The sequence below is a fragment of the Patagioenas fasciata genome, chromosome 9 (genome assembly GCF_037038585.1).
Source record: "Patagioenas fasciata isolate bPatFas1 chromosome 9, bPatFas1.hap1, whole genome shotgun sequence".
Classification (NCBI taxonomy): Eukaryota; Metazoa; Chordata; class Aves; order Columbiformes; family Columbidae; genus Patagioenas; species Patagioenas fasciata.
This window is the reverse complement of record NC_092528.1, coordinates 18,090,913-18,112,547: the sequence shown is the minus strand read 5'-3', so window position 1 is coordinate 18,112,547 and position 21,635 is coordinate 18,090,913. Positions and strand designations below refer to the sequence as shown.

Genomic DNA, 21,635 nt, shown 5'->3' with positions numbered 1-21,635 from the left:
AGTGGCTGCATTCTGTGAAGAAAGCACAGAAAAGCTGCATGTCACTGCCTTGCCGTGATTTGACTTTGTGAACATCAGAGCTATCACGAGTGCCATATTCTGCCTTGGAGTCACAGTTTTAAGTAAACTGTGGTAACCCTAACACTATTGGAGCTTCTGGGTGCCATCAACCTACCCCTCAACTGTATTTGTTGTGTGTTTGGTTGCCTGCAGCCCTACAAAGACCTTCCTAGAACAGTGCTGAGTATCAACAATTCACCTTGCAGTTGGTGTGAGGCCTATGATATATTCCCAGATAATACAGTTATACTCAGGATGGTCCCTGGGTGGTTGTTAATACTTAGTTAAAATAAGCCAAAATCTTTTATATTCTGAAAAATTTATTTTCTTGCCCTTTGGCTCTGGCCAGTATGTTCTGTTTGCATCCTGTGCTATTCTTAGTACTGTTGATTATCCTTCTCCCCAACTTCTGTTGCAAAACAGAATGACGTCTTTTTACCAGTCTGTGCTACTTTCACACATGGGTTCAGTTTCACCAGGGATCAAGAGCAGATGGATCAGTCGTGTGTGAGGACTAGTTTCATCCAACTGCTGCCATGCTAATTGGAGTGGGCTAGCGACTGCGTTCCTTTCTTTTTCTTACCTATATAAATGAAAGTAATTTTAAATGGGACCTTGTCTTTCAGTTCCCCTCCACAGAGAAGAGGTTAAAAAGGAGAACACTTAGTTTTTGACAGGTCTGAAACTGGTGATTTTCTTGCAAGAACCATTTGCTCTGTAAGATGCGTTTTGCATTCTGTTTTGAGTGCATCAGCTCGGGTCCTGCCAGAAGTAGTGCTAATTCCAGGCGCGTCAAGGGACAGCAGAAATCTCTGTTCAGAGCTTCTGGCAATGGCAGGGAGATCAGCCAGGTTCTGTGTTGACATAAGGTTTTTCCCCATCTTTCTGCAGAGTATGTCCCATATTAGCCAAGTTCCAAACCGCATTAATAAATGCCAAACACATTTTCTGCAGCTGCAGGAGAAAGCTGCCCAGAGTGGCTATTTATCACTCCCACACACTCTGACCCAATCAGACCCCCATTACCTGGACAGAAAATTGATTGTGAGGGGATAATTCTTTACAGCTTCTCATGAAAGAAACAGTTAATCATTTATCACCAGACTTAGTCTTTATGGTGGTTTATGGTTCTTCCGCTCAGGACAGTAGGAACATGTGGGGCCCCAGGAAGTACCAGGACTCTGAGAATATTTTGAGAAATGCTACTGTAGTGAGCATGAGAGCCTTAAATGCGGGGTAGTTTATAGCATGATTTGTGTCAAGTCTTGATCTGTAAAACTAATAGTGATTATAAGCTTCAGCACTGAGTTCAGATCAGACTAGCAGTGACCTTAGATCCAAACTAGTTTTCAGTGACGGGGCAAATCCAGGGTGGGTTTTGGGAAAATTCACAAGAGCATATCACAGTCCACATGATTGTGAAAGTATGAGATGTGAACTTTTCCTTGCTACTGCTGCCATTAAGACAATGAATGGCTGGATGAAATTGCATTGATATGAAGCACCTGCCTGTTCTCATACTGTTCAGCATTCAGGCTGTATGGGTTCTAATACTTTGCCTGTTTGCTCTGTGTAAAGACAATTTTAATCATTAAGGCAACCTTTACCTTACATTGATTAAGCTTCTTGTTCTGTTTCTTTTTAGTCCCCCTGCAAGTAGTTGCCTTTGTAAAAGATATAATTTATTTTGACAAACTTGTAGTTTTATTGACCTACGATGAACTAAGAACATGACTGAAAACATTAAGTACAGAGAGATAAAAACCTATTGTTAGGGAACAATAAAAAGGAGAACATCTCTGAATAAAATTTTCTTTAATAGTTTTTAGGATTCCATTCTAATACAAGTGGTCAAGGACATACTCGGCAATGTATTTAACAGCAAGGAGAGTCTCTTCACTGGTTGGCTTTATCTGAGATTCAGGGAGAAGAAAACCGTATCTACCCGTGTCTCGGAGCTCAAAAGTGAAAGAGTACTTGATGCCTGCATCATAAGCCCAGTCGTCAGAGCCCCCTGAAGCAGGATCTGTTGATAAAGAAACAAAGTAAAGCTTAACTGGAAAAGTGTGGCTACGCATTGAAATGTGATGTACTTTGGAGTCAAGTCACGTAACCAGAAATGCAGAAAGGACACATAAAAAGGCATATTCAGTGAATTGATTTGTTTCTCCTGCTCATGGAAAAGCTTCTGTGATTTTAGGCCATTTGCAAGCTTCCTTCTAGCTGATGCACACAGGCAAATGTAAACAAGATAAACTGCTCCCTCCTTATCAATATTGTGGGGAGACCAGAGGAGGAATGTGTGGGCAACAGGAGGATGGCATGCTGCATGGGGTTGTTTAGAAAAATGTGATAGCAGAAGCAAATACCCTCTCACTGCGTAGATTTTTGAGGTTCACACAGATCTCAAAGAACTACAGATCTGGGATATCAGCTCCATCTTTTTCTTCTGGGCAAATGGTAACCTCCCTTTCCAGTACTCTGGTGTAATGAAGGCAGTCAGTCTCTTTTGCTAAGGAAGGAGCCTCCAGAATTGCTAAGCATCACCAAAACATTTGTTAAGGAAAACCCTCCATAAATATTCTTAACATCAGGAGAAATTGTTTTTAAAATTATTTAAGGAAAGAGAAATAGTGAAAAGATATTAGTTTCCATATTTAAGGAAATGAAGAGATCTTAAGCATAGGAGATATTAAAGTTCTAGAAATCTAGATGCACTATACTCAGCTCAACTTTTGTCACTGCAAAGGCCATACCCTTACAGCTGGGGTCCCAAGAAGGGTAGAAGAATGGAATTGTAGTTAGTACATTTCTCAGTCTGTAATGCAAAGTAAAAGAAATAATTATCTGTGTTGCTAGAGTGGCTGAAGCCATTATTCATATTGTCTTTTCATTTTGACTGGAGATACTCGAAATGTAGAAAAATCTCAGGTCAAGATTTTTATGTTTTGATCTAAGCTGCATATGATTTAGGAATTCATGCTATGGACAGGAATTCCTAAACACTTTACCACATCACTTTACTTTCCAGGGGGTCACACACTCCCTGGGTTCCTTAAGGAATATATCATCCCATATCCTAGAAATGACAGATTCCAGATATACCTCTGAGTATATACAGATGAAAAAAGGGGACTGCTTAGGAAGAGGAGCAAGAGTCACTAGAAAACTGCATTTAATAGGCTTAGTAGCACTTAATATAGATGGCTAGCATATTTAGGTCAGTACTTACAGATTGTTGTAGCTCCTGGGCCATATTCATACTGAGTTTTATACAAACTGGACAGCTGTTTGGCTGCAGCACGAGCAATGGAATACTGTAGGCAAATAAGAATGATAAATGCAGATTTTCAGAAGCTTTCTGAGTGAATCTAAGCAACTAGATTGTTGAATAAATTGAAAAGCCATGCTTGAGACGTTTTTATTTGAAAACTGTTGTTCACCTCTCAGAATGACTAGATGTCAGTAGCTGACAAGGCTCAGCTTGTCCTGTTGTTGTGAAAAGAGCTTATAAGTAAAGAGGTTGTTCTCTAAGATTTCAGGGAGTGTAGTCCAGTCTGTGTGTTGCTCCATCCATGTACAGCCTGCTGTAGAGTGCAGTGGGGTTTGGGTACGTAAGGGGACAAAAGGTAACAGCATTTGCTATACTTGGAAGAAACTTGTACAAGATTTAAACTAAATTAGGTATCTTACTTAGAGATAAGAGAATCTTAGAGAATACTAACAATAGCGTAAATTGTGAACATACAATGGCCTTTCTCTTCCTTCTATTGTAGCTATAAATTCAGAGTAGAGTCACCTTAGTCAGTGGAGTTGAACAGTGATACAAGTGAAAGCAGATTAAGGTCTTATAAATATTAACAGCCAGAAAAGACATAAATTACCCTGGAACCATATGTAGTCTCATTAATTTCAATTCATTTCCTATGCACAGGGGGACTCATTCAACTCCCACTGATTTCAGTGGGAGCTGGATCAGGCCCATCACTAGTACTCTGAAGCTTTTTATCTTTGCAGTAAGGAAAATTACAGAGTTTTCTTTGGAACGTGTGGCTTTTCCAGTTCTTCATTATACAGCATGTTGGTAGTAAAACCTGAAAACTATTACTAGCAGATGATAAATATGAATGATTTTTGAAAGCAGATGTTTAGTATAAGAATAAGCAATGGGTTGCCATATCTTTATAGCTTGCAGCTGAATGGCTGAAATTCCAGGAATTTCCTCAAGCCTGTTCTTTCTCTGTAGGTTATACTCTGGCTTACTTCCCAGTGGAAGATAGATTGTAAAATATTCTCTGTTCATCCTTATGCTTCAAGTGTTCCTGTGAATTACTCAAAAAGGCACGTTGGACAATGTGTTTAGAAAATCTTAGCTGGAAGTTTTCTCAACTTCTACAAAACAGCATAAAAATATGCTCGCATTAGCACTGGCAGTCTAGTTTGTTGCGGAGTTTAAAGTATTTCCCCATTCACAAATGTTGGATTTTGAACATCCTAGAATTGTGGGAGTTTGCTGTAGGAATTTGTGATCATTTAGCACATAAAGAATATTTAAACAAAGCAAACCAAAGAGTATTTGAAGCTTATCCTTCCACTGGCTGTACCTGAATGTGAGGTTTTGTTTCTGGCCTCTCTATTGTCCAAACACAAGCAATTGTAGGAAGAATGTTGTTGCTTTGCATTTCACAATCTTGGATTCAGAGCGATGGCAGGAGCTAGGCTCCCTCCAGTGTTTGTTTGTTTGTTTGTTTGGGGTTTTTTGGGGAGGGGAGGGAGTGTAGGGTGGGATTGTTTTTTGTTTGTTTTGTTGTTGGTTGGGTTTTTTGGTTTGTTTTGGGGTTTTGTTTGGTTGGGTTTTTAAAAAATCCCGTAATAAGCTGATTTTTCTAAAATCCATAATAATTTTTAACACAGGTTGAGGGAATTGTAGAGGTTGGAGTCTACTATCTGCTAGTGATACCATAATTTCTTCAGTCATCTTTTGTTTATCTGAGGGATTTTTTTTATAGGCCAGGAAGTTGTAAAAAAGAGACATTTGTAGAAAGACCAGTTGAGATTTCCAACTGTTAAGAACTTGAAATCCAAATAAACAAGTTCCTCAAGCTCTGCAGGTTGGAGATCGAGGTGGTATTTTAAATGACGCCCTTTAAGTGAAAAACATGACTGAGCATTTATGACTTCATTACGAAATTAAACTTCATCAGAAGTTTTGATATCTGATTTTTTCCTTTAAGTGACACTCTAACCTTTGATTTCCTAATAGATTTATAGTCCAAAACCTAAAGATATATTTAAAAAAATCAACTAAAGTTGAACAAAAGTCACCTCTTAATAATATAATATAACCAGCAAGAGTAATACAAAATAAGTACATACTTGTGAGTATAAATACAAAATACGAGGATTTTTTTTAAATAGCACAATTTTTCAAAACCATCTGTAAAAAGGAAATAACATGCAGATTTATGCAGAAGGATGTAAATAATGCCCAGCATTTTCAAAAAGGACAAGCGATATTTAGTTTTTGAAAAGTGGTTTGGGTTTTCAAGCCTGTATGTTATTTGGAAAACAGCTGCAAGGGGAAACATCGATATCTTTTTGACCTTTGAGGATACTCTTTGCTGTTGAGGGATTTTTCTACATCTCTTTGCATAACTGGCTTAACTGAATTGTTGGGGTTTGTTTGGGGTTTGTTTGTTTTTGTTTTTTTTACTGTTAAGACTCCTTCTCTTGCAAGGAAAATTTTGCTGGCGCTCTGAAGTCCTAGAAATAACTCCAAATTAATACCTTGTAACTGGGAGCAGAAATGGCTTTTCAGCTTCTGACTTGCAGCAGAACTCACAGAGCTGATAATTTCAGCAGAAGTTAGAGCTCCCTGCACCAATCACCCATCTGTGTTTACCCAGCAATTACTAATATTTTACTTGATCTTGTGTACAGAGTGCATGGACCATTGAGACAGCAGAGCTGTGTTCTCAGTTACCATTATCTTACATAATTCACAACCTTTAAATCTGTTTTTTCTAGTTAGGAGCTTTTAATCTAAGATATGTTACTGGCCTCTCTTAGCACATCTGGAGTTTTGAACTAACATGATAAATTATCAGGCTAAGCATCTTCTGTGTGTTAAGAGGTAATTTTTGGGGAGCATCTCCCTCATTTTACTCTTGTGTCATCAGGTTAGATTTGCCAGGAAATTGCAGCTGTTTGGAAACCCTTTGGGGACGTTGCTTATGCAGCTGCTGCATGTAGACAACTCCCTTTGCCTTCACTGTCTGACAGGGATCTGGAGAAGCCTTTTGAATGATTGACTGGACCTCTAGGTCCCTTCCCTCACTGGACTGCAAACTGATTTGCCCAAGATTGAAAACTGTATTTTTCGCCTCAGTCTCATGTGCTACTTGAGGGGCCCTCAACTTCCTCTCTAATGAAAGTCTGAAAATGTGGTATTTGCAAAGTTAACTTTGTCCAAATGAAGCTAAACTTCTGAGGCTTCTGGTTTTGCCAATAAAAACAGACTCCCCTCAGTCCATGACTGATGTGTAGTTTTGTTCACTATTCTGTCGTTGCTCATAGTTAAGTATCTCCCCAAAGAGTCCTGGGAATCCAGCCAAATGGAGGACTTGGGTATGATGCTTCTTTTTGCTTTGCAAGCCTGTTTCTCTGTGGCAATCTCACAGAGCGTTTAAGAAATGGATCCCTGGTGAGAGGGTCTCCAGTGTGACTGAGTTAAGGTGAATATGCCTTACACCTGTTGGAGACTCTTGCCTTTCAGTCATTCATACATGAGCTTCATCTTGAAGATGCTGCTACTAAAAACATCCTTCTCACAATTTTAAGGCTGTCAGTACAGGCAAACTCGGTGGCAAACTCGGTGGAGGAGCTGCGAAGCCAATTCCAAACATTGCCTTTCTGCTTCTGTTTCTTGTGCTTCCCAGTTGACTTCACTAATATTTACTTGTAACAAGTAGTACAATCACAGGAGTTTGCAACAGCACAGATAAAACCACAGCACAGGTTGCAACTCCTCATTGGTATGTCTGAGTCTCCTAGACAACAGGATTTTTGCTGTTCAAAAATTTTTACACACAGGTCTTCACATATCTTAAACACTTTCAGCAATAAAGTCAGGAGTGAAAAGACTTCTCTCAGGAACCAGGTTAAATAATCAAACTGATATTCACAAGGTCAAACAATATATTTGAAATTCACACTTCTTGCAGGCTGTACAGACTCTGGGCAAATCTCCACTTTCCACTAAATCCTGTTTTAAGCACTCAAGAGGAAATTAAATACTAGACTGACTCAATGTGGAAGGTGAACTTTGGTGAGCTGAAACAATAACCAATGTGGTTGGTATGCATTCAAGTAATACAAACTGAAATCCTGTGTCTAGAAAATTATCTTGGGTGATAAATTAATATAATATTCTGCAGACTGCCAAACTGAAATGATACACGTACATTAATGTGACAATGAGTATGAGCTGGCTGTAAACATGTACTTGACACTGAGCTTGTTTAAGTGAGAGATGGAATGGAACCTGGGAAGGAAGGGCACGATGCACATTCCTCTGCACTATCAAATCATAGTTCAGAGCCAATTCAAATACAAGCAAGAACTGATAAATCTAGGTTTTTCTGCTGAAAATGAGAAAAGCGTAGGGTGACCTAATAGAAAGCAAAGGCCAAAATATGAACTGATTAAAAATTATGGACTGAAGTGTTTATGAAAAGTGTGATTAAATACAGAGTTCCTTATTGCAAGAGGACAAAAATGTGAATAGTAAAATAAAGATCAAAAGACTTTTTGGAGGTTTGGAGAGATACTGGTCTTGCCAAGCACATTTTTTAGTTGTGAAAAGCTAATGCTTCTGTCCTCTGTAGGAGATGGATTCAAGTGTGTATTCCGTGTGCAGGGTAGCAGGCCAGGGTGTAGGAAAGAATGAGTCAAGAGGATTATGAAGCAGGCAAAATGTGATTCACCAAAAGGAGCACATTTTTCTTTCAGGGTGTCATCACAAGAGTATTGTGTAACTTCTGAGAAATTCCTGACCTAGATTTTCTTGTCTTGGATGTTTTTATTTTTGTTGTTGAAGTGTTATTTGGATAACAGTGGAAGTTTTGTGCAACATCCTGGGGGCGGGAGGGGGAATAAAACAACAACCCTGAATACAGGGAGAAAATGTGAGGAAAACCCTTGTGAGCTGTGGGGTTGAGATCCTCAGAGACCCTCTTGCATCTAAGGAGAAGGGTGGGAAGTTGTGGAAAGGAAGAGACATATGTGACTTCCATAATGTTTTACACCCCCGAGCTGGGGGTGGTTGAGTGATAGTTCTAATCCCCAACTCAAAGTATGTTACGGTAACTTTGAAGCTGTTCTGATTTGCTATAGCAATGCAATGGAGCATGAAGGATGACTGGGATTCTCTGTGAGTGCCCTGTTCTACCCGAGAAACAAAAACCAGGATGGTTTTATGCCTTCTGGTGATTTCTTGAGGCTGTGAACAACAAAACGCTTTTGAGGTGCAGTTCAGTACACTTGCAGAAAAGGATGGTACAAGTATTCTCTAAATCTTTCTCTTCTGCAGACTTAGTGGCTTTAATCTCAAATTACTCAATTTTTGTGCCCTTCTTTATTTCAAACTGTGGAATGCAGCATAAACCCTATGGTATTATGCTATCTTTAATTGCATACAATGGAACAAAATGTTGTTAATGTTAAGCAGACATGTGAGGGTTTGTTTAAGCACATGTCCAGTTGCTCACTGACAGAGATAAGAAATTGCAACTATATTTCCTTTAATTTATTAGATCTGCCAGAGTAAAAATAACATCTAAGATAAGATAATGGCACTATCAATGTTGCTTCTTCATTTGCAAGATGATTTATGATTTTTTTATTTGTCCGAACAATTTCTATTAAAAGTTGAGATTCTCATTCTTCAGCATTTTTCTAAATTCTAAATCTAGACAGAACTTTTAGACATGAAACATAACAATTGGCATACAGAATATTACTTCTTTTTGTAGATGTCTCATTTAGCAAGTACAATTGATTGAAAAACTTAAATTTTCTTTATTCACAGCTTAAATGGATGTGTTTTAGTTACTTGAAGTAATCTCAAAAGCTGCATTTTCAAACCTGACCCAGAGAGTGTTGACTTTCTGTTTAATTCACTGACGTTGGGGTGAATTCAGCCTTTTCTGTTAAATCATCCCAACTACAGGCAATGTGGATTGGGTGATACTCTGATATCATTCTCCAAAAGAAGGATTTTTGGCAAGAAGTCTTCCCTTGTTAAAATCAGATACTACACAAGTTGAGCACCTCTGGGATCCTGCTGTCTTTTTGTTGGGATCACCAACAGAGGAAATATTTTCCCTTAATTAAGATGTGAAAAACACTCATAAGGTCACCTTGTCATGGTGGTGAGATTTGTGATTGTTTTGTAGCAGAAAATAAAGGAACTCTCTCTGGGTTTAGTGTGCCCAATTTAAAATAAAGGAATAAGTGTTGTTGGAAAGGCTAACTTTCAAAATGAAATCAAATGGTTGAAGAGAAATATGTAGCCTGCACTGCTGAGCTATTTAACTTTTTATGCTGAATGGTAATAGCAGCATTGTCTTCTATGACAGGAAAGGAGAGTTTTTATTGATAAAAAATTGAGAACCTTAGTATGAGTGATTCATTAAATTCTATGGTGTATTAGAACGTTGCTAACATAAAATTTTAATCCAATAAAAGAATTGGAAAACCTAGAAAAGCACATAGGTTATTTCTTAGTGTTAAGGATTGTTTTAATAATGAGCTTTCAGTGTAAACTTTTTCCATTTAACATTGTGAGAAACATGCTGTACTTTTAGTCATGTTTCATTACATTTGCTCTTGATTCAAAAAATTGGGCAGAATGTCATGCAAAGTTTTAACACATGGGAACTTTGTGATCTTGACAACAAAGCAGCTTCAAGGGTTTTGTGTTGTTTTATTAGTTTACACTGAGCTGCAATGTGTGAAAGCTTTTTTAAAAACTGAACACAAGAAATACTACAGTTCCCTGGAATAATTACAATTGAAAATTTCTGGAATATAAATTAAGAAAACAAAATCTTCATCTTAATTTCATCCTCTCTTTTAAGCTGCAAAAAATGTAACAAGAAACTTCATTGTTGGCCCCAGTTTGTATTTGTGCTTCAGAATCATGACATCTCTTTGGGAGCACTCATAAATCTGTCAAACCTGCACAGCAGAGCAACACAGAGTGTTGTTGCCTTGGACTTTTGGCTGCATCCAGGAAAAAAGGGGAATCAAGATTTGTTTGTTTTGTTTTGCTATGTTGTTTTCCCTGCCAACAGCTTCTAATTGCTAATACGCCAGAGAACTGAAGTAATTTTATTATTCATGATTGTTGATTTTTGGCCTTATAAAATGTTTACAACTTTTATAAACGTTTAGTAGTTTTAAACCCTGTCTCTGGTTTTAAAGATTGAAAAAATATATTCCAGACTGTTGTTATCTTACTTAAATGGCATTAGGGTTGGGCCTTTCTCTAGGGTAAATAGAAGAGCTGTTGTCCTTTAAACCACCACATTCATCCTCTCCTCTTCCAACTAAAAGGTGTCTTTGAGTCCAGGCCTGTTTGGAAAGGCCTCAGAACTGAAACTTTTTACCTGTTTTGTATCTAATTGGTTTTAATCATGCATTTGAGAAAAACTGCCTTGTTGTCTTAAACCCATATCAATAGGAGTTTCACCATTTTACTTCAGTGAGAACTAAGGTTCTGTAGTAAGTGGTAGACAGAAATCCTTGTCTGCTGTTGATGATACCAGTTCAGTCATTTCGTAGTTTTTTACAATCTATCAAGCTGTTAGCTTGACTTACAGGGCATAATGTTTCCATGAATTGTGTTAAAGCTACGTACACAGCAACCTCTCGAGCCAGGATGGAACCGCGCTGCATGGCACAGTGGATTTCTGTATGGCTTGACTGGAAGACAAACCTGACCTTCTGGCAAATTCATTGTGTATGTGGAAATTAAATAAGGCTCTTAAATTTACCCTGTGCTTGAACTATCTTGAAGCTATCATGGTTTCCCTTGTTCTTGCTATGAAAGACAGAAGTATTTTAAAAAACTGGCTGTACAGGTTCTTTCCAGATGTTAAAGAAACTGCTTGAAGTTAAATGGACCTAAATAGCAGGTGATGATTTTTACTTATTCTTTTCATTAGGTCAAAATGACAAAAGGACTTACCAGTTCATCGGAATTCAATGGTAATTTGTAAGCGTACGAATAAGGATACAGCAGCAGCTGGGAATAGGAGTGAATCGTCAAGTATGCCTTGATTGTAGAAAGATGTTCACGAATAAAATCAGCCAAAGCCTTGGTCTCCTTTTCAGACTCAGGTGCAGAGCCACAGTAGTCAGCATCACAGGCGCTTTTTGAGGCCCCAAGAGCTGAGAAGAAAAGTGAATTTTGTAAGTATCTATTGAAAAAAAAGTTGGTTGTTAGGAGAGTCTTGTTACACTATTTTTTGTATTATGTAAGTGATATTGAGATTTTGATTTGCTTCAGTACTTAAAAGTCCTCTCCTTGCATATCTCCCCCATTTCTAGGATGCTTCCTAGAAACAGAGAAGTGGAAACCACTCAAAAGAGAACCCTCTCTACTGAGTGAAACTGACCAAAAGGAAACTCTTTCGGTTTCTGTTCTGAACTCATCCAATTGTGTGTGTATCTATGCACACATGTGTGCATAGATACGATCATAGAAGTAGCCATATTGACGATGCTAGTAACTGAACTCTGTTTTTTGCCCAAAACTGCTCCAACAACTGAACACAAGCTCACAGTACTGTACTGGTGGTCTTCACTCAAGCTTGAGCTGGACCATGAGGTAGGAAAGTCCATAATCAAGCATCTTTGCTATTGCATGTCTGTATGATCACTCACAGTTACTGTTAGGAGACACTTACTGCACCAGCCAGCATTAAAATTCCTGTTGGGATCTGTACCATAGCAAGAACTACCAGCATTTTTAGAGCGTGTCTTTCTCCACATGCGCTCCTGAAATACAATGACGAAGCATAGATCAAAACTAAGAGAAAGTTCTAACAGTTGTCTTTGCCAGCAACACTGTTGTTGAGAAACAAGAATGTACTTACATTTGTCCAAGTGTAAACGTAACCATCAATATTAAGAACAGGCAAAACATAGAAGTCCAAGCTGTCGAGAAGTCTGGTCATGACAGTATCTGTTCCATACGTCTCAACAGCCTAGTCAGAGAAAAGTAGAAAAAGCTGATGATGCCTTTGTAGATCTGTATCTCCTGTGTGTACTTAGAGGCCTGGGACTGGATCAGGAATTAATGAATGTGGTGGACAAAGTCATCCAGGTCACTCCATCACATGACACGCAGCAGCTCTGTGATATTACATATACTTTGAGGATTTGCATTGACCTAAACCATGCTGCTGTTAGAAAGCCGTCTCATTTTGGTAGATAAATTATATGGTAAAACAATGCTGATTTTTGAACAGGATAATGAATCACTGGAAAGAGATTTCTATCTACTAGCTTCTTGTTTGCAGACAGAGCGAAGTTCCTGTCCATATATTCTAACTACATCCTGTCACCTTAGCGGTTTGGGTATATTCTATGTGAGAAGGAAAAATCATTATTCCCACTTTTTATACCTGTTGTGCAAATAATTGTCATCAATAATCAAAACCGTAGAGAATATTTCCAGGGAATGTCCTTATACATTTCCAGTCATAATGTTGTGGATGCACGTATTCATAGGGAAGCAGATTTTTCCCCGCACTTTTTCATGCACATACATTGAAAGAAAGACACAAGAACTCCTACTGTAAACCTGTATATCATGATTGTTCATGGCCTGGCACATTGTATGCCTGCTCACAGATTTATATCAGAGTTGAGGGACCATGCAATGATCATGAAAATTTGCTATAAGAAATATGTTGCACTCATGTTTCCTTTACACAAACATAAAGGACAACACAGGGAGCAATGCAATGCAGAAAGGCAGCTTTGGCCTGCAGCAAGTGGAAGGTTGGATGTAGAATCTAGAAAAGAAGTTTCAGATTGCTAGAACATACTTTGTCCTTTTTTTTAATTTTTTTTTTTCTGCTGCTTGCTCATGCTTTTCTCTAGGTTTTGGGGTTTTTTTACTTTTACATCTAGGAGCAATCCCAAGGGAACCACTGATGATGCTTAGAGGGCTGTGCTTTTAAAGCACTTCTCCACACCTGGACCCACTTGAGCAGAGCCACTGCTGGTGTCAGGTACACCCATGAATTAAGTGGCCAGACGGTGCAAATGACAGCTGTAGTGACGCGAATTGCTAAGCGAAAAATGGCAGCACATACTGTCTGCAGCCTTATGAGGAGCTAATGAAATCACACTCCCTTTGACTGCGCTGAGATGTCACTTTCAATTTCCACTGCTCCCTACACAAACCCGCATGGCTGTGGCTGGCTGATAAGACTGAGATTGTACTTGCCACCAATGCCTCTGCCAGCGTGGCTCACTCAGTGCTTTGGCTTTCCTTTACTTGGGTTTTAAATCCCAGCTGCTGCTTCTGTTTGGTGTTTTGTTTGTTTGTTTGGGTTTGTTTGTTTGTTTTTAAAATTTCAAACAGGAATTCTTACAAAGTTTGAGGTTCAATCAGTGAGTTGTTCTGCCAAATTGATTGACCACCCCCCCCGCTGAGGGGGAATATGTCTCTTCTCTGTAGAGAAGACTCTGCAGCATTTGATAACTTACATCTACTTTATATTGGTGGTGAGGAGAAGGCAAATGAGATAAAATTCAAGGTCTAAAGTATCCCAGCCTGAAGTGAAGCTAATTTAACCTGTGCAGCTCTTTCCTGAATAAGGTTTCATATTTTAGAAACTATTCTGTACAACTCAAAGCGGTAGCTCAAAGGGAGGAATATGCATTTCCCTTTTCTGAGTGGAGCTCAAGGAATTTCATTTGTAGTCTTCCTTCTCTCTTGGCTACATTTCCCCAGTGCACTCTGTGCTTAGCTGTGTTACTAGACCTGTTTGCTTGTCTCTCACCTTCCTGTGACTACAGGTGCAAAAAGGAATTTACAGACTGTGTAAGTAACCCTTTTCGTTGTCAGTACCTCATACACCTTTTTAGGTAGTCTTAAGCTGCTGAAAGATCACAGGTCCAACCATTAGGTTGGTAAGCAGTTATACCCTAACCATCTGAGGTGAGAAAAGGGATATGTGACAGATATAGAGAGGTAAAAAGACAACCTGCAGTGGCCTCAGCTCTTGCTGCTCACTTTAGATTTTCTTAAACACACTTTCATATTGTGAAATATTTTTTTATCATTAAGCTTACTGACTTCTTTCACAAACCACTGGCAGAAAGCAGGACTGATCCACTCTCTTGCATGGAAACCACAATCAATAAAGATGGCCTTCTTATTTTCACCACTTTTTCCTACCTGGGAAAAAAATAAAACAAGAAAACCAGGTCTTGAACAAAATAATTTCTATGCAGAACAAGTCATTCAGCTTGCTGACCTAAAAAGTCAAACTTCATAAAAATATAGCATTGCTTGTTAAATGGAAATCTATGCAGCGCTCTCAGCTGCAGCTGAACCCATGATATTCAATCTAAAACAATAGACTCTTAATAATAATTTCAGTTTTATTAATGTAGATAAGCTTCCCCCCACAATTATTTTATTATTCTGCACTGTTGATTTATTTCCTGTAGTGTCTCTAAAAGTTGATCTTTGCTTGAATGATATTGTAAATGCTTATGCAATTTTTGGGCAAGTAATCCTAACACTTTCATCTTTATTTAAGTCATCATATCTTATTTATTCATAAGAGCTATGCCAAAAATGTATATATGATGAAAATACAAATTTGATGCCTATTGCTAGAGAGACTGACATTTATAGATCCCTTTAGACTAAATGGGTTTTAAAATAACAGATTGAGAGAACATCAAGGTAGATGATCATTCAAATAGCTGTCAGGAGTGTGGTTACATTGATATGTCTGAACTTCTAATAATTCACTATGCCCCTTTAAAAAAAATAAATTAAAAAAGCAGAGTAGTAGTAAACAAAAGGTATTAGATTTTCTGCAAAATGTATATTACTATCTTGTGGAGGTTACTAGAGGAAAGGTCTGAAACAAAGAAATCAGAGCACTTACTTTGAGAAGGTACATTGACCGTCCTTCATATGTTTCCCCAATTACACTGCGAGAGACAAGGTTTGGGTACTGAGCAGCAATATTGGCAGTCCAAGCAGCAATCTGTTTAATAAGGAGATTAAATTTACTGATGTCTGTTCCTCAGGTCCAGACTAATTAATTCACAGATTTCAAGCCAGAATGGTTCTTCTGAGCGTCTAATCCTTAATACAGTTTGTAGATATCCAAGTGTTAATTCCTACTTGTACTAGAGCTATGTGTCTGAATTAAGATTTTCTAGTATGAATTTATCTAAAACCATCATTGGAGTATGGCTGGTGGATTATAAAGCCCTTTGAATGCTGACCCTGTATTAGTTATGACCTTGTCACCTTTTAAACTCTCTTAAGAAAAGAAACTGATTTTTTTGTTAAGTAGATTGAAAGTCTTGAATCTTCTACATGTTGTAATGTTTTTCAGTTTCATGGCTCTTTTATTCATTATCATTCTTGAATTACTGACAGAAGTGCTGAACATGGATTTGTAGGAACAGCCAAACAATGCCAAGTACAAAAGAAAGAATTTTGCCTTCATTCTATGTATCATCAAGGGAAGTAATAATAGTCTTTATCATCTTAATTTTTGAGCAGAGTCCCTTTGTTACAGATGCCTTCAGAAGCTCACAAAAAGTCATCACATCCACTCATAAAGGGTTTAATGCCCAAAGAGCTATCTAGGAACTAAGAGGAAGGCAGGAAGCAGCATACAGATGTAGACAAACTGGCAAGGAAATACTAGAAATAATGGGTGACATTATGGATGTTGGTGTTTTTTTGCATGCCTATAACCTTTGCAGAGTCAGAGGAGGTTTTGTTCTTATTTTTAAATAGCCTTGTAAATGGAGATTTTTTTTCCCTTAGGATAGTTCTGATGGAAGAAAATGGATTAGTTCTGTATATGGTCTATAGATACCACCTGGAGAGAAAGTACACATTTTCTTGTTTGAAAATGTAACAGGTGCCTAGTGGGCAATGATTGGCACAAAAATGAAAGATTTTTGTAAGGAAAGACAGGAAAGGGAGATTGTCATACTTTTAAGTATAAGAACTGGTGCAATGGATGATAAGCAGCCACTGTAAAGATGTGAAGAGTGACATGGTCAGTATTATGTGTCAGGAAAATTAAGCATGGCTGTGAAAAAAGGTGGAAGGAAGGGAGAGCATATGGTGGAAGATGAAGAGCTAGAATTGAGGCAGGGAATGGAACCAACATTTTTAGTGGAGGAGATGGGACAAGGAATGAAAAGGAAAGAGCAAGCCAGCAGTGAAGCATGTCAGCTTAGCCATTGTGTTTCTGCCAACGTTTCTATGCAGCACTAAGAGCAGAAATAGAAGAAACAGATGTAGAAGAATAGGTTAGATAGATCAACTTGGTAATGAGCAATAAAGGAGAAGAGGAAGGACAGTTTGGAGAAGGAGTTATCTTAATAATGGATGGAGCAATGGATGAAACAGAAGAGGGAAAGGGAAGAAGGCTGGAGGCACATCAGAACCATTTCAACTACAGAGGCAATGGTACCCAGCTGATAAAGTGGCAAACTTCTAGACTTTACCGTTTCCCAGTCGTTGTATTTTTCATAGCTGTGTCCGGTGGTACGAGCCTTGTTGTCAAACTGGGCATGCAGTGCAGCCTGCAGGTTGTCGATCAGAACTCTGCAATAAGGCACCACAAAAAGTGTAAAGAGAAACATACCATTTGCTAGCAGGAAAGTAAACACCTGGTAGCGTTTCAGGGTCTTCCTGGAATTCAGGCCACATGAATTGTGAAGTGAAATGTTGCGGGGTCAGTTCATGCATTTGAAAATATGATATGTTAGGTTCAAGTTTCAACCTATTTCCTGCCTCAACCTCGCAGTGAGAATGATCAGGGAACAATAGCTTTCTCTTAATTAGAACCTGCTCACTTACTCGTATACTAACAAACTTTCAGGGCAGCAACAGTCTGCTTTAAGAAGAATGGCAATGCTGAGACAGAGAGTGTGTAGAAAATGAGCTCTGGGCTGTCCTGGTGTTGCCAGATTGCCTTTGCCTCTGTGGGAAAAGGGCCGTCTCTTGAACTTAGGGCACTGGAGGACAGGTAGGCTGCAGCAACATGACACCTCCATGAAGCAGCCCAGAGAAGTTTGCCTGATTAAATTATTTGTAAAAGCAAGCTCCTGAAGTTGAGGTGTGGTTTGACAGCTCTGTTGCAGGTGGCATTATCCATCTTCCAGGCTACCTGACTGCATGTGAGGTGGGCTATTAAAGTAGAACACAAAATGGCAAGAAAACCCCAGGACCCTGTCTGGATTGGTTGAGTCTCTCCTGTTTGGCTTTCCCTGGGGCTGACACAAAAGCACAACTCATCATTGAGCATACTCTTGAGGACATTTTGCTTATACTTCAACCTTGGCTATCAAAGTCCTCTTGTTTTTCCAGTGCTTGTCTTAACATTTTTACAAATCTTACTCATGCAGAATATGTCCTTGATAATTTGTGATTTGAATAGAAGAGCGTGAGGCCAGTTTGTGAAGCACCACCAGCCTTCAGAACAAAGGGTGCAAATGGCTACACTGACATGATGTCGTGGCATTGCAAAGATACTTCAAACGAATTGTAACAGCTTGGGCTGTCACAAGGACGCTCCACTGGAGTTTGTCAGGGACATCTTCTAGAGACTGTGGCCTTTGTTGCAATCAAAAGATTTGTGCATGGACCTGAGGGAGTTCATAAATATTATAGGAAAAACTAACACATGTAGAGTAACTCCTCCTTTGCCAAAGAGGAAATTCCCCCAAGACTGGATTTCTGTGCTGTATGTGGGCTGTGGCATTACTGAAAACAATTTCTTCCAGAGTGTTTCTAGATTGTGTTCCCCCAGCAGCATCCAAATCAGACGTGGTTAACATGAGGCCAGTAAGTTTACGGTTGGATTATCCTTAGATTTAGCAGATCATAAAATTTATGTTTCATGAGAACTGTGTGGTGTCCAGGAAGGAGTTTGGTCTGATGGCAACAACAATGGGGCTGAGAGACAAAAACTATTCACTCAGCCAAATGAAGTAATGAGAATTTGATCAATTAACACTGACTTTCAGTGTCTGAGTACATGATGTTGACAGACTATCCCTTACACATGGAAAAAGCCTGATAATCAAGATTGGCTGAGCCAACTTGCAATGCTCAAGTGGAGCTAAAGGAGCAATGAAACAGACAGTCTCACTCCACTCCAGCCCAATGTCAACTTCTCATCCTTGGTTAATGCTTGTATATTGACTGAAAGGTATGAAGTATAAGCACTTGCCTGGTCCTGCTCTTTTCCCCTTACCGTCCTATTAGTGCTACTCACTACAATGCTTCCATTCTCAGGCAAATGTAACGTGACAGTGTGGTCTCTTCACTCCACTTATGCTACAGTTGTATTCAGTCACAGAAATTCAGGGCTTTCTTATTTCTGGATAATATACTTACAAAATATTTTAGCCAATTAAGAGCTTTCTCTTTGGAGAAATCATTGCCATGGATCTGCTCTGTGACTTGAGTAAGCCCAAGGCTGTCCTGGGAATCTATTCTCCCCACTCCCTTGGCCCTTCACCTGGCAACTGTCTTCTCTTTGTCACCAGCTGGGTTTTCTGCCCCTCTTGCTATTGTTCTGCAGCTTAGACAAATCAGTGGGGAGCCTCTCATGCTGGCCCTGGGGGCTCATTTTCTGGTTTCAGTTTCCTGATACTATCGTGCAAACACATCCGCTGTACATTCTGGCTTTTTCTAGACCTTTGTTGCATTTTGTCTTTAGCGGGAGATCTTTTTTGTCTCTTCTGCACTTCACCCATCTGTACCGCAGTGAGCTTTCACCTCAGGGAAATTCCTGGTAGTAAGTATTTGCTTCCAACTCATACCCCTATCAACATTTCACCTCACCCGGTTAACACAGAGCAGTTACAGTCCATTGGAACTGTCATAAGAAAGATGAACTCAGCAGAGGCATCCACAAGAGGGATGAAGTTTGTGACAGAAAGATCAGCTGACCAATATGAAAAGATAGAACACATACCCCCAGTATTTAATCATCTTCTATTCAAAATACAATAGTGAGAACAAACTTACCTATACTCCATTCCACTTTTTTTCAAAAGTTCTTCAACTTCAGCAGACTTGTCAGCTTCAACTCGGAAATCAGCTTGCCTTTTTGACTTTAGGAGTGTGACAGAGTCTGGTTTCCAAAGGTCAACCTGAAAGAAGACCAAATAAACATATAAATAAATATACACACAAGGCTGTGATTTTTAGGTGAGTGTATGCATGGTGGTGATGCTGATTGTGATTAAAATATCAAATTTAATTTCTATCCTATTACACTGACCCACCCTTCCTTGCCGGAAGTATCAATGTAAATTTTAACTGGAGATTGATCAAGATGATTTTATGAGGCCCTGCAATTTATATAACAGAATTCTGGAGATGTCAGTGACAGTTTCAGAAATGCCAAGTATTCTACAGTATCTAAGTGGATACAGCCTTGTGCATATTATAACAGTCTTTACAACTTTAGTTCTTTGTACATATTTTATTGGAGGTTTTTGCCTATACGCATTAGACAAAAACAAACTTCTGACTGTAGCAGGGGGACACTATATAAATACTTCGCATAAATCAGCTGGGGAAGACTGTTGTCTGTATGAATGCTTTTAAGACTCAGATCACTGAACTTGGTATGAGGAACCTGTGCCTTCAGGGAAAGTTTACTTCAGGGTGGATAAACAACAGTGCTATTACTATTAAGATTTCACATATTTTTTGCTAAAGTCATCTTCAGGACTTATGCATTTAACATCCTATTAAAGACCAATGAACGTAAAACTGGTTTGACAACCTAATTAATGCCTTTTTAGCCTTTTGTCTCCTGAACGTAAGGGAAATTTGGGCTGGTGGGCATATTCACAAACTATGTGTCTTCAAGGGAGATGACTATTCCAGGTTACACTACTACATCAGTCCTGACTCATTGCTTTGTATAACAGTGGTAGTTCAGGGATCTTTGCTTAAAAGAAAAAAAAACAATCCCTTTGTACTACACTTAAAAGCAAGCATAATACATTAATTTTCTTAATATTGGCACAACCATACAACAGCATATTCTTCTACAAAATACTGTTTCAGCATTCTACGGTTTCAGCCTGTTTATGATAGTTCTCCACATCTGTACCCCGTTAAAAATACCATCCTTTCATCCTACAGATAATGGTGTCTTGTTCACCAACAGCTATTTTACAACATCAAAGCTGAAGAGAAATATTGAAAACACATTTGCTGTCGTTATTGTTTTTTCTCATGTCATTGTGTCATCATATATCTACATCAAGGTCAGTAAGAAACATGCAGCTTGGTTGGAAAGGACGATTTAAAGGAAAGTCAGAGAAGAAAAGATGACATAAGAGCCTAGAAGCCAAAGACAAGTTCAATTTGTTGGGAGTACATATTTTTAGATTATTTACATGAGCAAAATGTTTTGCCTATAATAGTGAAAGTTCTGGTAGTTGCAATTTCCATGTTTTATCTAATACATTATTGAAATCACCCCACACTGAATACAGCATTTCAGATTAATTTATTGTCTTATGAAATTCTGATAGGCACTTTGATATTCAGGCTGGGTTAACCAGACTTTCAAGGAAGGTATTGGAATGTATTTGTAGAGCTCTTGCTTTATCACCTTGTCCTGTTCCTTCTGAAGAAACACTTCAGCTGACTTGAATGGAATCAAGATTAGGTCTTTAATTCAGTAGCATGATTTCTTTTTCTTTTTTTTTTTTTTTAAGATATATGTTAGTTGAACAAAAGGAGAAACGTTCCTTTCAAATGCAATATACCCCCTTTCCCAAGTTATTTACCTGCATGTCTCTGTAAAGGGACTTGATGATTCCCACCTGCTCATCATTCTGTGGAAACACACGAAACACCTTCTGCCTGAAATGGGAGAAAAGATTGAATTTAAAACAGGTAAGTCAATTGAGAGGTTTTTGCTCATGCAGCAGAAATTGTGCAAATATAAAACTTGATGTCTGTTCTTACCCATCATAGGCAAGATCCTGCAGGTCAGCAGAAACAGCTGCAGCACCTATGAGAAACAAGAGTGCCCACATTTTTTCGAAAGAAAAAACACAGGTTTTCACTTCTGTGCTGCTTTTATAACCTGTTCTGTCCTGCTTTTTAACCATTATACACCAGAACAGCGCGCTGATCAACTGATGGATTATTCCATTGGCCTTGCTTTATTTGTATACTATTTATAATGTGTGCTTTACTGCACACCTGTGAAAACAGCTGAAAGTCTCAAGGGGGGCTGGCTAAAGAA

At 38.7% G+C, this 21,635-nt stretch overlaps 1 protein-coding gene across 1 annotated transcript; it reads right to left on the bottom strand.

Moving 5' to 3' along the window:
- Nucleotides 1-1,898: 1,898 nt before the first annotated feature.
- CPB1 (carboxypeptidase B1) lies at nucleotides 1,899-21,423 on the bottom strand. Its single transcript, XM_071812531.1, has 11 exons — nucleotides 21,353-21,423; nucleotides 21,172-21,247; nucleotides 19,388-19,512; nucleotides 16,855-16,954; nucleotides 15,264-15,365; nucleotides 14,438-14,539; nucleotides 12,222-12,332; nucleotides 12,033-12,123; nucleotides 11,312-11,514; nucleotides 3,293-3,377; nucleotides 1,899-2,086 (listed from the first exon to the last, which is right to left on the bottom strand). Exons 1-11 carry the CDS (start codon nucleotides 21,421-21,423, stop codon nucleotides 1,899-1,901), a joined length of 1,254 nt encoding a protein of 417 aa, XP_071668632.1.
- Nucleotides 21,424-21,635: the final 212 nt, after the last annotated feature.

Excerpts from the sequence above, each read along its gene's own strand:
- CPB1 (XM_071812531.1), bottom strand. The coding sequence starts at position 21,423 with ATGTGGGCACTCTTGTTTCTCATAGGTGCTGCAGCTGTTTCTGCTGAC. Across the intron at positions 16,955-19,387 it reads AAAAGTGGAATGGAGTATAG|AGTTCTGATCGACAACCTGC; the intron begins GTAAGTTTGTTC and ends GCCTTATTGCAG. Across the intron at positions 12,333-14,437 it reads GCCAGTGGTTTGTGAAAGAA|GCTGTTGAGACGTATGGAAC; the intron begins GTCAGTAAGCTT and ends TTCTCTGACTAG.